General features: G+C 44.0%; 1 protein-coding gene across 11 annotated transcripts in view; it reads right to left on the bottom strand.

Moving 5' to 3' along the window:
• Positions 1 to 551: 551 nt before the first annotated feature.
• The window catches only part of LOC121162086 (COBW domain-containing protein 3-like), a 42965-nt gene continuing 29977 nt past the window's right edge, over positions 552 to 13539 (bottom strand). For 7 of the 11 annotated variants that reach the window (XM_040988922.1, XM_040988915.1, XM_040988920.1 and 4 more), the window contains 6 exons: positions 13044 to 13100; positions 7986 to 8037; positions 3477 to 3545; positions 3319 to 3384; positions 1059 to 1185; positions 552 to 805 (listed from right to left, as the gene is read on the bottom strand). In XM_040988922.1, the coding sequence (XP_040844856.1) occupies positions 672 to 805; positions 1059 to 1185; positions 3319 to 3384; positions 3477 to 3545; positions 7986 to 8037; positions 13044 to 13100 (505 nt within the window). In that variant the 3' untranslated portion in view covers positions 552 to 671. The remainder of the gene's footprint in view (positions 806 to 1058; positions 1186 to 3318; positions 3385 to 3476; positions 3546 to 7985; positions 8038 to 13043; positions 13101 to 13539) is intronic. The other 4 variants (XM_040988916.1, XM_040988923.1, XM_040988917.1 and 1 more) reach the window with 3 other exon arrangements.

Raw genomic sequence — 13539 nt, 5'->3', positions numbered from 1 at the left:
GAAGGAAATAAAGAGACTGTGGAAATAATGGTCTCACCCATCTTCCTGTAGCCCCTGATACCCTAATCAACTATGTAAAATCATCAAAAATAAAAACAGTTATATTTTAAAAAGTTTGGGCCCAGCATCATGGCTCAAGTGGCTAATCCTTCCCGTGCAAGCACCAAGTTTGTGTCCCAGCTGCTCCACTTACCCTCCAGCTCCCTGCTTGTGGCCTGGGAAAGCAGTCAAGGATGGCCCAAAGCCTTGGAACCCTGCACCAGCGTGGGAGACCCGGAAGAAGCTCCTGGCTCCTGGCTTTGGAGCAGTTCAGCTCCAGCTGTTGTGGTCACTTGAGGAGTGAGCCATGGAGGGATGATCTTTCTGTCTGTGCCTTCTGTAGATCTGCCTTTCCAACGAAAACAAATAAATCTTTAAAAAAAAAATCATCTTTATTATAATTAATTCCATGAATGAAAAATCCAGCATATTCCCAAACCAATGGTGAAAAATATTTCGTTGAAACACCTATCTCCAAAAAGAATCAGATTATATGAGTAGCAAATGTTTTATAGTTTCAATTTACTAAATTGTATATTCTACAAGATAAATGTTATTTTTAATACACTGGAATCCATCACAGGAATAAAAATTACTGTTTGAAAGACACTCAGTAAAAAACCTAATTTTTATTAAACATTTTGATAAGAAAGGTTTTCAGTGCTACAAACTTGATCTTCTTGGACATGCGCTCTCTGCTGGTTTTCTCTTTCTGTTACAGTGGTTATAAAGAGCTGTTTAAGGATATTTTTATCTAAATTCTTGCCTGCAAACAAAACAGAGCACAGCTTGATTACATACACATAAAATGACACAGCGCACATCCCCTTTTTTTTTTTGTAAAATTGTATGGAGAGGAGGGAAAGGCCTAAAAAGTTTTTATAGTATATATGATACGAATAGTAAGAGAACCACAAGCTTATTTACCCAATTTGGTGAACAATGCTCCAGGCAGGACTTTACCACCCTTTCAAATCCATTTTTACTTGGCTTTAGACATGGAACCCATTGTTACTCACCAATGAAGACCAGCCGATTGGTTCTCTCAGTGTCATCTTTCCAGCTCAATGGAGTCTCTTCCAGGTCATAGAGCTCGTGGACGCCTTGTACAATCACCTGGGCTTTGTCTTTGATTGACACCAGTCCCTGCCCAAAGGGGAACCATTTGTGAGACTCGTCTCAAATGTGACAGGAGAGAGGAGCAACAGTCTTCGTGGACTGACTTGCTATAATTGTGGTTGTTCCTTCTCAAAATACAAACTCATATGAAAATTACAGAGATGACTTAACTTGCTAGGGCATTAAAAAAGCTTTGCGAAAAACCTAAGATTTAAAAAGAAAAACCTAAGGTTAAAAAAAAAGGAAACCCCCAAGATTTTAAAATAAATACAGCATGGGACAAAAACCCTTGCTGTGGCTGACTTTCAGATTCTCCTCAACTGGCTTTGGTGAGGATGAAACTCATTTTTTTCAAACGTTCATTCATAGTTGTTATAGAAGTTTAATCTAAAAATAAAACAAATGATTCAGTTGTTCTTTGCATTTTTTTTTTGGATTTTGAATGTGTTTCCTAGCAGTTTTCCAATTCCTATGCAAAGTTTTGCTTCTCCTTTTTTAAAGTTAAATTAATTAATTCTGTTATGACAACAGACAGATTCTCCCTCCCACTGGTTCACTCGCTGAATGTCCACAGCAGGCGGGGGCCCCAGCCAGCAGCCGGGAACTCCTGTTACTGCTGCCTCCCACAGTGTGAATTAGTAGCGAGCCCAGTGGCAGTAGCGGGATTTGATCCCAGGTACCAGGATATGGGATGGGGGGGGGGGGGTCCAAAGAAGCTGCTTGACCAACGATACCACAATTCCAACTCTGAATTCTGCTTCTTGATTTTGAATTTTGTAAGGAATTCCTTGGGAAGAAGTAGGCAAGCATCAATTTTACGTGTGAAGTATGGGGCCTGGTGCGATAGTGTAGTAGTTAAGGTCCTCACCTTACACGTGCTGGGATCCCATATGGTTGCCGGTTCTTATCCCGGCTGTTTCACTTCCCATCCAGCCCCCTGCCTGTGGCCTGGGAAAGCAGTTGAGGACAGCCCAAAGCCTTGGGACCCAGCACCTACATGGGAGACCCAGAAGAGCTCCTGGCTCCTGGCTTCGGATTGGCTCAGCTCCAGCTGTTGTGTGTGCTCACTTGGGGAGTGAAGCATCAGATGGAAGATCTTCCTCTCTGTCTCTCCTCCTCTCTGTATATCTGACTTTGCAATAAAAAGAAATAATCTTTAAAAAAAAGTGTGAAGTTTGAACTGTTGCTTGAGTTAACAATTTTAACAGGATGATCCAAGACTACTGCTGTGTTAACGGGAGAGCGAAGGAAAGCTCTGAAGTCAGACTCTTCCGCCTCAGACTCCTCCGTTGTTGTAAAGGGAGGAAGACTGGGAGCAGAACAAAAACGGACAACTGCAGAGAAACTGTCACGTACAGAAGGGTAAAACCCAAACTGGTGTGTACGCGATCAGCTGGCCTTAGCGGCTCCATCAGTGTAAATGGCAAAACGGCACGTTTCCAGGTAACCTGCCCCATTCCGAACGCAGGGAATCCCGTGTTGCAGTTAAGCCCCGCAAGCATGCCACGGCAGGTGACACCTAGTGGCTCCGGGTCAGAGCCAATTAGAAGCCAACTGGGTCTCACCTGTGGCCTCTACAGAGGAGCTGCAGCTAGAGTAAGCCCAGGGATTGAAGCAATTTCAATTATTTCTTGATAGTCTCAACCGCGGTCATTCTAGGGGCCCGTGGCAGACACCTGCTAACTGGATAGAGTCTAGCTAAGAAGAGTAACGGCAAGTGGTAATCAGACAAGCTTCATGCGCTCTTGGGGATGCTAAGACACTCAAATGAACTCGGACTGGTTAATTATACAGCTGCAAGCACCGCCCCCTTCATCCAAACAACACAACAAGAGTTACATCCTAATGCTTTAAAACCTTCGAGTTGGACAGGTTCAGGCTCTGCTAACAAGGTCCAGCTGCAGCATCCTTCATCACTTCTCTAAGGAAACGAAGCTTTCTCGGGAAAAAATGACCAGTGTCCTCTAGGTGAGCAATCCGTGATCCCAGAAGAGTCTCTGCTCACAGCCAGGCCCGCGAGCCCCTATCTGCTTAGGGATCACATTTCCAGCACACGGATTGTTTTCGCTGCAACACCAGCTGAAGCTGTGGGTTACCAAAGCTCTCTTCCACCACTGGGGCCTTAGCTCGGAAGTGTGCAAGGCAGATGGAGCAGTGTACCTTCAGGCGGATGGCCTCCATGCAATGACCGTCCTTGTTTCTCACGTTCTTTTCCCACAGCAGATCCTGTAGCAGACGGGAGACGTGTTTTAGAAAAGACCACCCATGGCTAACGCGTCAATCAGGCAGCTCATCCATCAGTTAGAAACTGCACACACCTGCATGAATTCGTGGAGCCTTTCTTCGTTGACATTCCCCGACACCTCAAACGTAACTGTGGTAATACTCTGTAAGTCAAGAGGAATCATGAACACTTTTTACAGTAACGTCAGGGTAGCTTTTGAAATCACGAGTTTTAAGATGAAAAGTTATAGAAACACATTCATGGTACTTCATGTCGCCTTTCAAGATCAACCAGGCATTGCAGTTTGCTCCTCTGTCAGCTGATCTGCGCCATCAGCTGCTCCATGTTCAATATTCTTCAGATTGCATTAGCGATACAGTGTTTAGACAAAACATTATTTCCTCTAACAAAAACAGTTACACAAAACGTCTCCCAAAGGGTACTGATGATTTCATTCACTCTGTGCAGGGGCTCCAAGGAGGAAAAAGCAAGCAGCTACAGTCCAGTGCACAGAACACAGGGTGAAAACACTGCGGAGATCTGCTGTGCGCCAACTTAGAGCTCAGCTCACGACAGTCACCTCGGCCTCAGAAACTACAGCTCGGCTTAGCTCTTCTTCTATAATAATAAGTACAGCTTTTGAAATCTTAATAATCTTTCCCTTTCTCATTCAAGGAATCACTACAGCACCTCAAACATCCACATCAAAACAGAGCAAATCTGAGAATAGCAAAACTTTGCCAAGTGAAAACAGTTTGTTGTTCAAAAACGAACGTGGCTTTCAAAAAATGCTTAACATGGATTTTATTTCAGTTGGAAAAGCTGGTTTTTAATAGTGAGAATGTCTCAATACAGGAGTCCATATAGGCCTATCGCTTCATTGTGAGCTCAAGCATTGTTCCATGAGGATTGACTGCTGTTTTTCACAAATTGTGATGCACTTGTGCCCGCTCCAGCAGCACAGGGTAGGGATTCTTGGGGATCACCCCAAACAAGCAGTGTACACAAAGCTGGGCCGGGGGCGTGGCAGGCTGGGCTGAGCTAGATCTGGGGACCAACTCAGGAGGAGAGTCGGCCCAGTGGGCTCACTCCACCTGATCCCAGCCTCAGGGAACTCCACATGGAAGTCTGCTCCAAAGCACATGTGTGACATGGGTTGTCCCTGTTGCTGACTCTGTGGAAGGAAAGACAATATCCTGGGATACACACGGAAGACAAGACAGCTGGCTTCTCATATGCAACAGAGGACCCAGAGTGCCCCATCAAAAGACAGAAGGAAGAACAAGTTCAAAAAAACTCCCCCGGGCCCGGCGCGGTGGCGCAAGTGGTTAAAGGTCCTCGCCTTGCACGCCCGGGATCCCATATGGCCGCCGGTTCTAATCCCGGCAGCCCCACTTCCCTTCCAGCTCCCTGCCTGTGGCCTGGGAAAGCAGTCCAGGACGACCCAAGGCTTTGGGAACCTGCACCCACACGGGAGACCCGGAAGAGGCTCCTGGCTTCGGATTGGCATAGTATCGGCCCGTTGTGCTCACTTGGGGAGTGAATCATCAGACGGAAGATCTTCCTCTCTGTCTCTCCTCTCTGTATATCTGCCTTTCCAATGAAAAAATAATAAAAATAAATCTTTAAAAAAAAAAAAAAGGCTACGGGCCAAATTCTTCACCAAACCTCTGAGGCTATAGCCCAACACAGACAGTTGGCAAGTATGGGAAGTGGTATTCCGTACTGGTATGACGAGGCCAACACCATCTCTATCAAGTCACAGCCTTGGGAAGAAGTCAGCGACTGCCTGTATGTGTGTGTCCCCCCATCTCCCTATCTTCCCCCTCATCTGGCAGCAAAGAGCACTCAGCAGCTCCCTTGCCCCACCCTGCCATCACAGGAGGGAGGGCAGCGTTTCTTTCCTCACCCATGCCCTGGTCACTTCACATCCCACTCAGAGACCTGCATGGATCTACAATCCCCTCACCTCTGTAAGAAACATTTAAAAATAAATAAATTTAAATGAAGAAGAGAAAGAAGGACCCTTTGGTTATCTGAAGGAACATCCTTATCTTAAACAGGGTCACTCAGACGAGTCTGACAGATGCTTCCTAACAGTGTTACTACTAGGCCATACTGTCTTGATCCAATTGGACTTTTCTACAACCGAAGGCTCCTGTACCATCTGAACGTGGATGCTTTCCCCTTGGTTAGCATCCTGCCCTCACAGCAAACAGTCATGAGCCCCACTAACACAGAGATGCCATTCCTCTCTGCACTTCACATTCCCTAACCCAAGTAAGCCTGGTCAGCTCTCAATCCCAGCTCTTTGCAATATCACATTTTGCCATCTGCCTCTGACCACAGCAGCAAAGTGTGTGAGCATCTCCTTTTTTGGAAAGACACACACGCCTTATTCACTGGCAAAATGACATGCCTGAGATTTGCTTATACTCCAGCAGGGGCAGGAAGTACATACAGGTATGCCATACTGTCTTGTCTCTACAGAGTTCTGAAAATTTCCATCTAGATTTTTTTTTTTTTTGCTTGACAAATGATATCTGAAGAGGTGCTGGTGTGCGCGATATGCAACGAGCAATATGTAGATTCCATTTAGAAAAGCAGTGCATGGGAGGATTCTTGCTTTTCTCTACATTTTCGAGTATCATTTGCAATTTCTCACAACAAAATATTCGAAATCTATGCTCATATGCAAGTACCCCAAGCACCATTCCCAGAAATTTGAAAGTGAGAAATACTAAACGTCCATTTCTTAAAAAAACAAAACAAAACAAACAACTGGGCCACCCTCTGTTGTGGGCCCAGGCCATAAGCAGGCAGCTGGGACTCCTAGCAGCCCTCTGATTAGATGCAGCATCCCAAGAAACGGCTTCAACAACCGCACAGCAGCCCTGCTCCTCAGGGGTAACATGATGCCAGGCAAGAGTGATCGAAATCATCAGGTGTTTGCTGTTATCCTGGCCCTAGTACAACCAGCAAAGACTCACAGACTAGGAAAGCCTGGCACAGAGCCCCCCACACCCCCACACACACACCCCTCTCTCCTTCTGCCCTGGGTGGAACAAAGAGAGCTGATTACTGGTTAAGGCGCATGTCTATATTCCTGCAGAACTGTGGTCTTCCTACTTCCTATCTGTTAAATTCTTTATCTAGTGGGATTAAGCCTGTAACTATAAAACAAATTCAAAGTAGGTTATAGTAAAACTAAGAGAAAAAGAAAGAGGGAAGGGAGAGTGGAAAGTATAATTTTGGACTTAATGCATGAAATCTGATCTCCTTAAATAATAAAAAATATGGGCCCAGCGGCGTGGCCTAGCGGCTAAAGTCCTCGCCTGGAGCGCTCCAGGATCCCATATGGGCACCAGTTCTAGTCCCGGCAGCTCCACTTCCCATCCAGCTCCCTGCTTGTGGCCTGGGAAAGCAGTCAAAGACGGCCCAAAGCTTTGGGACCCTGCACCCGTGTCGGATACCCGGAAGAAGTTCCTGGATCCTGGCTTTGGATCGGCGCAGCATCGGCCGTTGCGCTCACCTGGGGAGTGAATCATCGGATGGAGGATCTTCCTCTCTGTCTCTCCTCCTCTCTGTATATCTGACTTTCCAATAAACAAATCTTTAAAAAAATAATAAAAAAACATTTTTTTTAAAGAAGTCATCTTATGGCTTTACCATGTGCTGCATAACAGGAAGATGGGAATAGTAGGAACATATTTAGCAGCTTCTAGCATCTTCAATATTCGCTTCCACGGCTAGAAATGCAAAGCATGAAAACTCCACCACAAGTTTCAATTTTTTAGTGCTACTTGAACGTGAAATTCAAAGTCCATTCTTATTTTAATAAGCCATGCTTGCATGAGGCCTACTCTTCAGCAGTGAGTCCAAAAGAGTTAAAAACAAAAGCAAAAAACCACTACACATTGCTTGTCGGCCTTTTGCTAAGATCAAGTGTAAAAAGCTACCACACGCAGCACCCCCTAGCGCGTGGCTACTTTCCAGTGGTAATTCACATCCGATGAGGCGATCAAATGTAGAATGGCAAGCTAGAAAGCATGAGCTCTGCAGTCTCAACAACTCTGAAACACTGAAAAACGTTCACTATGGGGTTCAAAGCTGCGTTAGATGATCTCAACAGCATTCAAAATTCCACAAATTATCAACACAGCTTAGAGACATGACTTTGAACAGTTCCAATTTAAGTTCTACACACAGTCCATTTAAAGAGTGTATTTAGGGACTGGCGTGATAGCATAGTGGTTAAAATCGTTGCGCTGAACGCCCGGGATCCCATATAGGCACCAGTTCTAATCCTGGTGGCCACGTTTCCCATCCAGCTCCCTGCTTGTGGCCTGGGAAAGCAGTCAAGGACAGCCCAAAGCCTTGCGGACCCTGCACCTGTGTGGGAGACCTGGCAGAAGCTCCTGGCTCCTGGCTTCGCATTGGCCCAGCTCCAGCCATTGTAGCTGCTCATTTGGGGAGTGAACCATCGGACAGAAGCTCTTCCTCTCTGTCTCTCCCCTTCTCTGTATATCTGCCTTTGCAGTTAAAATAAATAAATCTTAAAAAAAAAGTTTATTTAAAGGAATTTTTTAGAAACATTTTTTACCTGATCAAGGTGAGGGTGTGGAGCTGGCATATGTTGAAGTTTTTTCTGCAAACTAAGAATAATTTATTATCAATTCAAAGATGAACACATATGGACATAACCTTATATAGTATAAGGAAGACATTTTCTATTTTACATAGTATTTTAAAAGAACAGTGGCAGATCAGTGTCAAAAATTTCTTTAAAACATATATACATATATAAATAGAAAAATTAGGGGCCTGGCAGCATGGCCTAGTGGCTAAAGTCCTTGCCTTGAACTCCCAGGGATCCCATATGGGCGCCGGTTCTAATCCCGGCAGCCCCGCTTCCCTTCCAGCTCCCTGCCTGTGGCCTGGGAAAGCAGTCGAGGACAGCCCAAAGCTTTGGGAGCCTGCACCCGCGTGGGAGACCCAGAAGAGGCTCCTGGCTTCGGATCGGCATAGTATCGGCCCGTTGCGCTCACTTGGGGAGTGAATCATCGGACGGAAGATCTTCCTCTCTGTCTCTCCTCTCTGTATATCCGCCTTTCCAATGAAAAATAATAAAAAAAAATAAATCTTTAAATAAATCTTTAAAAAAAAAAATTAGTCCTTGGGCAATACTGGTTTGCATGGTTAAATATGCAGGTATTTCAAAAAGTTTACAGAAAACAGAATTAAAGCATCACTTATTTGGGTGCAAAATTTTTTGAAATTCATGCAAAATTGTCTCATAATATACATTCTCATAAGCTTTTTAAAAGATCTGTGTGTGTTGGTAGATTTCTTTCCGATTCCGGTACAACTAATACAGGCTTAGAAAAGCCATGTAACCGGGCCCGGCGCGGTGGCGCAAGTGGTTAAAGGTCCTTGCCTTGCACGCCCGGGATCCCATATGGGCGCCGGTTCTAATCCCGGCAGCCCTGCTTCCCTTCCAGCTCCCTGCCTGTGGCCTGGGAAAGCAGTCCAGGACGGCCCAAAGCTTTGGGAACCTGCACCCGCGTGGGAGACCCGGAAGAGGCTCCTGGCTTCGGATCGGCATAGTATCGGCCCGTTGTGCTCACTTGGGGAGTGAATCATCGGACGGAAGATCTTCCTCTCTGTCCCTCCTCTCTGTATATCCGCCTTTCCAATGAAAAAAAAATAATAAAAAATAAATCTTTAAAAAAAAAAAAAGAAAAGCCATGTAACCACCTTATTTAGTCTCCCAGTCCTCCTAATTTTAAAATAATGCTGGCACCTAAAAAAAAGTTAGAAAGATAAAAATTTCTCTTTTATCACTGTTTTCCCCTAGAAACACACCTACTCATTAAGACACAGTGACCACCGATATAAAACCTCTGTGTGGTCAGCTGCCGGTTGGGAGAAATTGCAAAGTCAGAACTTCAAGGAGCGGAAGATCAACACGGCATTCCAGATTGTGACCTTAACAAGTGTAGTGCCAATGCAGACACTGATGGTGACAGGTGAGAGAGAGAGTAACTGTGCTTAAAGCCTTGCAGATATTTGGCCCCGAGGAACAACAAGGGAGGGGCGGATTAGCAACAGCAAGTTCCGGGGCCAGGAAAGGAGCAGGCCGAGCCCCAGGTGGGAATGAGTCACTGGGGGCCCTAAAGCAGAAAGGGGCAGTCCTTCCCAGCTGGCTGCTCTGAAAAGACTCTCCTGTGGAGGCTCAGTTTACCGTGGCAGGATCGCTTTGGAATATCTACTTCTCTAAGTGTTGCAAAAGCATTATAAACGCTCTTCATCAAGTGTAGAATGAGATTACTTATAAAAATCTTCAATGAGCACTTAAATTTGGTTCATGGTAAGTCTCAGAACTTAACGCTCTTGATTTGGCCTCTATCATACAGAAAAATGTCTTCTAGTCAAATGAACAAACTTGTGCTACCCAAACCTGACATTTATGAATTCATTTTGTACATTTACTCACAGTCTTGCAACAATTTTTTTCTCTATGCTAATAAACTACATGAAATCAAAGGAAGCTTAGCATTTTATAATAAGCCATTATGTAATAACAATGATTCATATCTTTTAATGAGAAGAGAGCAGTAACGAATTTTCTATCTCTCCTAAGTAAAAATACATAATAATAAAAAGAACCGAATGCTTTGAGAAAATATCTTTACTACAGCAAATTATAACAAGCAATATATAAGCATTGCAATGAATTTCAAAGTAAGAATCACATTTCTAAGCAAATACAAAGGAATAAAGTACGTGAGGAGAAAAAGCGAAGGTCTCAACAAAGAGACGTTTTAGTGTTTCACAGATCAAATGACAACCAATTTGCAAGCTCATACTCATCAGAGATAAATTATCTAATCAAGACAAATTTCAGCAGTACGACTTCATGCTTGTGTCTTAGAAAATGTCTCTAAATGCAAAATATAATCTGTAATCATTTTTCTACCCCGAGCCAGAACCAAAATAAGCAGATGTGGAAGAGGAGAAAAAGAAAAACCACGGCTATCTATTGAAAAAGCAGCAGATACACCCAAAGGAAACGTGCCGGAGTATTGCACTGCAAAGAAAAGGATTAGTAAGACAGACGAGAACATAGGCTAGCCTTCGGCCAGTTCAGAAACAGGCAGCAAAAGACACAAGCGCTTACAATTCCAGAACTGAATGATAGTCTCAGCTGACCTTTCTCCTTGTAAAGGCAGAACTAGGACATGGCACCATGGCTTAGTGGCTAAATTCTTGCCTTGTAAGTGCCAGGATCCCATATGGGCACCAGTTTGTGTTCTCAGCTATTCCACTTCCCTTTCAGCTCCTTGCTTGTGGCCTGAGAAAGCAGAGGGTGTCCCAAAGCCCTGGGACCCTGCACCCACGTGGGAGACGCAGAAGCAGCTCCTGGCTCCTGGCTTCAGATCAGATCAGCTCTAGCTGTTCTGCCATTTGGAGCATGAACCAGTATGGCAGATCTTTCCATCCTCCTTTCTGTAGGTCTGATTTGCCTTTCCGATAAAAATAAGTACATCCTTTTTTAGAAAAAGTCAAAATAAAGTAGAAAAGGACATTTTTCAAAAATGATTCATATCTATTTTTATTGGAAAGGTAGATTGATAAGAGTCAAAGATTTACAGGCGGAGCAAGCCTGGTCCAACGCGGGGGGGCCAGGCGCCTCCCACGGGTCTCCCACATGGGTAGAGGGCCCAGGGATTTGGCTCATCCTCTGCCGTTTGCTCGGACCATCAGCCGAGAAGTGGAACAGCCAAGAACACAAACCAGCACCCATACAGTACGCAAGCGCCACAGGTGGAGGCTTAAAAATGTATTTATAATTTTAGTTCATGATCTGTCCAACCCCAAAGGCTACAGGTACTACAACAACAACAATAACGAAACTTTCAACTAAAGGTTCGAGTTCTACAGTGACTCTCACGTGTCAGGTCACGCCGAGTCTCAGCATCCAATATGAGAAGGGGCAATTTGCACCTTGCTCCTTGCTCACTTGTCAAAAGGCACTAAAATGATTCTGTTTTGTGTTGAACTAAATGTGTACTCCAAGGCATAAGGTACAAAAAAAAAAAAAGCCCAGTAAAACATCACCATGCCTTAACCTCACAGGTTATTTTAGATATACTTTTTGTAAATATTCATTTATTTTTATTGGAAAGGCATATCTACAGAGAGTAGGAGAAACAGAAAGATTCTCCATTCATTGTTTCCACCAATGGCTGTAACAGCCAGAGCTGAGCCAATCTGAAGCCAGGAGCCAGGAGCTTCTGCCAGGTCTCCCATATGCGTATAGGGTCCCAAGGCTTTGAGCCGTCGTCTACTGCTTTCCCAGGCCACAAGCAGGGAGTTGGATGGGAATTGGAGTGAGCCATGACACTGGGCCCCTATTTTTAAAATGCAGACAATACTAAAGACTGGGATATATATATATATATATATATATATATATATATATATATATACTGAGTACCCTTGATCCCAAAAAGTTTTTGAACAAATTCTGTATCTGACAGGTTGTAATCAAAATGTATGCACACTAAAATATCTTCCAAAAAAACTTGTGAGTAAGTATAAAACAAGCTTTAGGTTAGATGTGCAAGTTGTGCTTAGAGTTGGATTTGCCCCCAAGATAATGCACATGGACATGCAACGATTCCAAAATCTGAAAAGAGAAAAAATGTGAGAAATTATAAACACTACTGAGCCCAGGCTGTCAGAGAAGGGCTGCTCCAGCTGTGGGTCTGTAAATGGGAAGGGTGTGTGTGTGTGTGTGTGTGTGAGTCTTAAGTTGGCACCACTCACCAAGCCTACCCTCGAGTGATACTGCCTCAGTCATTCAAACTGGGCAGGGGTGCCCAGTTTCATGACCTCGTGCAATGGGCGTGAGACTTCAGAAGTACCCAGGACAATATTTTACTTGCCACAGTAAAGACAGCAGCCAGACAACAGAAGCGTCCTGTGACAGGTGAACAGATAAAGACTGCAGCATGGTGAAGGGCAATGGTGACGGCTGGCTGTACCAACTGAGCTGCGACGGTCCATGTATGTCATGCCTTTTGAAAGGGTATTGCTCAGAGTGACAGGTGCAGAAACTGCTAATTCATATTGAACACTGAGTATCATTCAGCTGTAACTTTTTAACAATGGGTTATTCCAAAGGCAGAGAGGCACAAAGAAGTAAGTGGACAGAGACAACAAGACTGTCTCTCTTTCACGACCCAGTGCTCAGCCAGACACCTGGGGTTCAGTCCATGTCACCCACATGGGGGGCAGGGACCTCCACCACTTGCACCGTCAGCTGCTGCCTGGCAGGGAATATACCAGCAGGAAGCTGGAAAGGGAATCATGGCAGACTCACAGCCAGGCACAGCGGCACGCCATGCGGCTGCCTTAACACTGTGCCAAAGAACCACTACTGCTTCAGATTTCCGAAAAGCGTATTCTGATTACCAACCAAAAAAAAAAACCCAACAAAACTTTCAGGAATATGACTCATTAAAACTGATCTCGTTTGCACAAGTGTTCACATGAGAACTGAGGCCACAAGACAGTCAATAATTCTTTCAACTGTGGAATGAAAAAATCATACTACCAAAAAAAAAAAAAAAAGACTAAAATACAGAAAACTTACCTTATTCCAGAGAGACTATCAAAGGCATGAAGATCTAATACATTACAGAGGTCAACTCTAAAAGGAAGAAAACCAGTGTTAACAGTCAGGAATTCTATAGGATACATCAAGTTAATAATAATAATAATAAAAAAAGCAAAATTCTTTTGCAAAAACAACAACAACAACAAAAAACCCATAAAGATGAAATAGTATATCATTAGCTTTGGAAACAGACTTCTTAAAATAAGGAACACAGAAATTACTACAAAAAAGTAAACTGGATAAGATCAAAAGTCACTTGTACATTCAATAAGCTGTACAGTTTTTACTTCCATTGGATTTTTCAACTCTGAAATTTAACTTACGAGCTCTTCAAATAAATTTAAATAGCTCTTTCCCCTCCAAAAACAGCTAAACAACTACTACTTTTCTAAGCAGCTTTTTCACTCAAAAGATGAAACATAAGATTTGACAAATGGAAATTCTGCACTTCTTGTACTCTCTTCCCATGATG

Source organism: Ochotona curzoniae, unplaced genomic scaffold (genome assembly GCF_017591425.1).
Source record: "Ochotona curzoniae isolate NIBS_2020 unplaced genomic scaffold, NIBS_Ocur_1.0 contig_50, whole genome shotgun sequence".
NCBI classification, from domain to species: domain Eukaryota; kingdom Metazoa; phylum Chordata; class Mammalia; order Lagomorpha; family Ochotonidae; genus Ochotona; species Ochotona curzoniae.
This window is presented reverse-complemented; position numbering and strand designations above follow the sequence as displayed.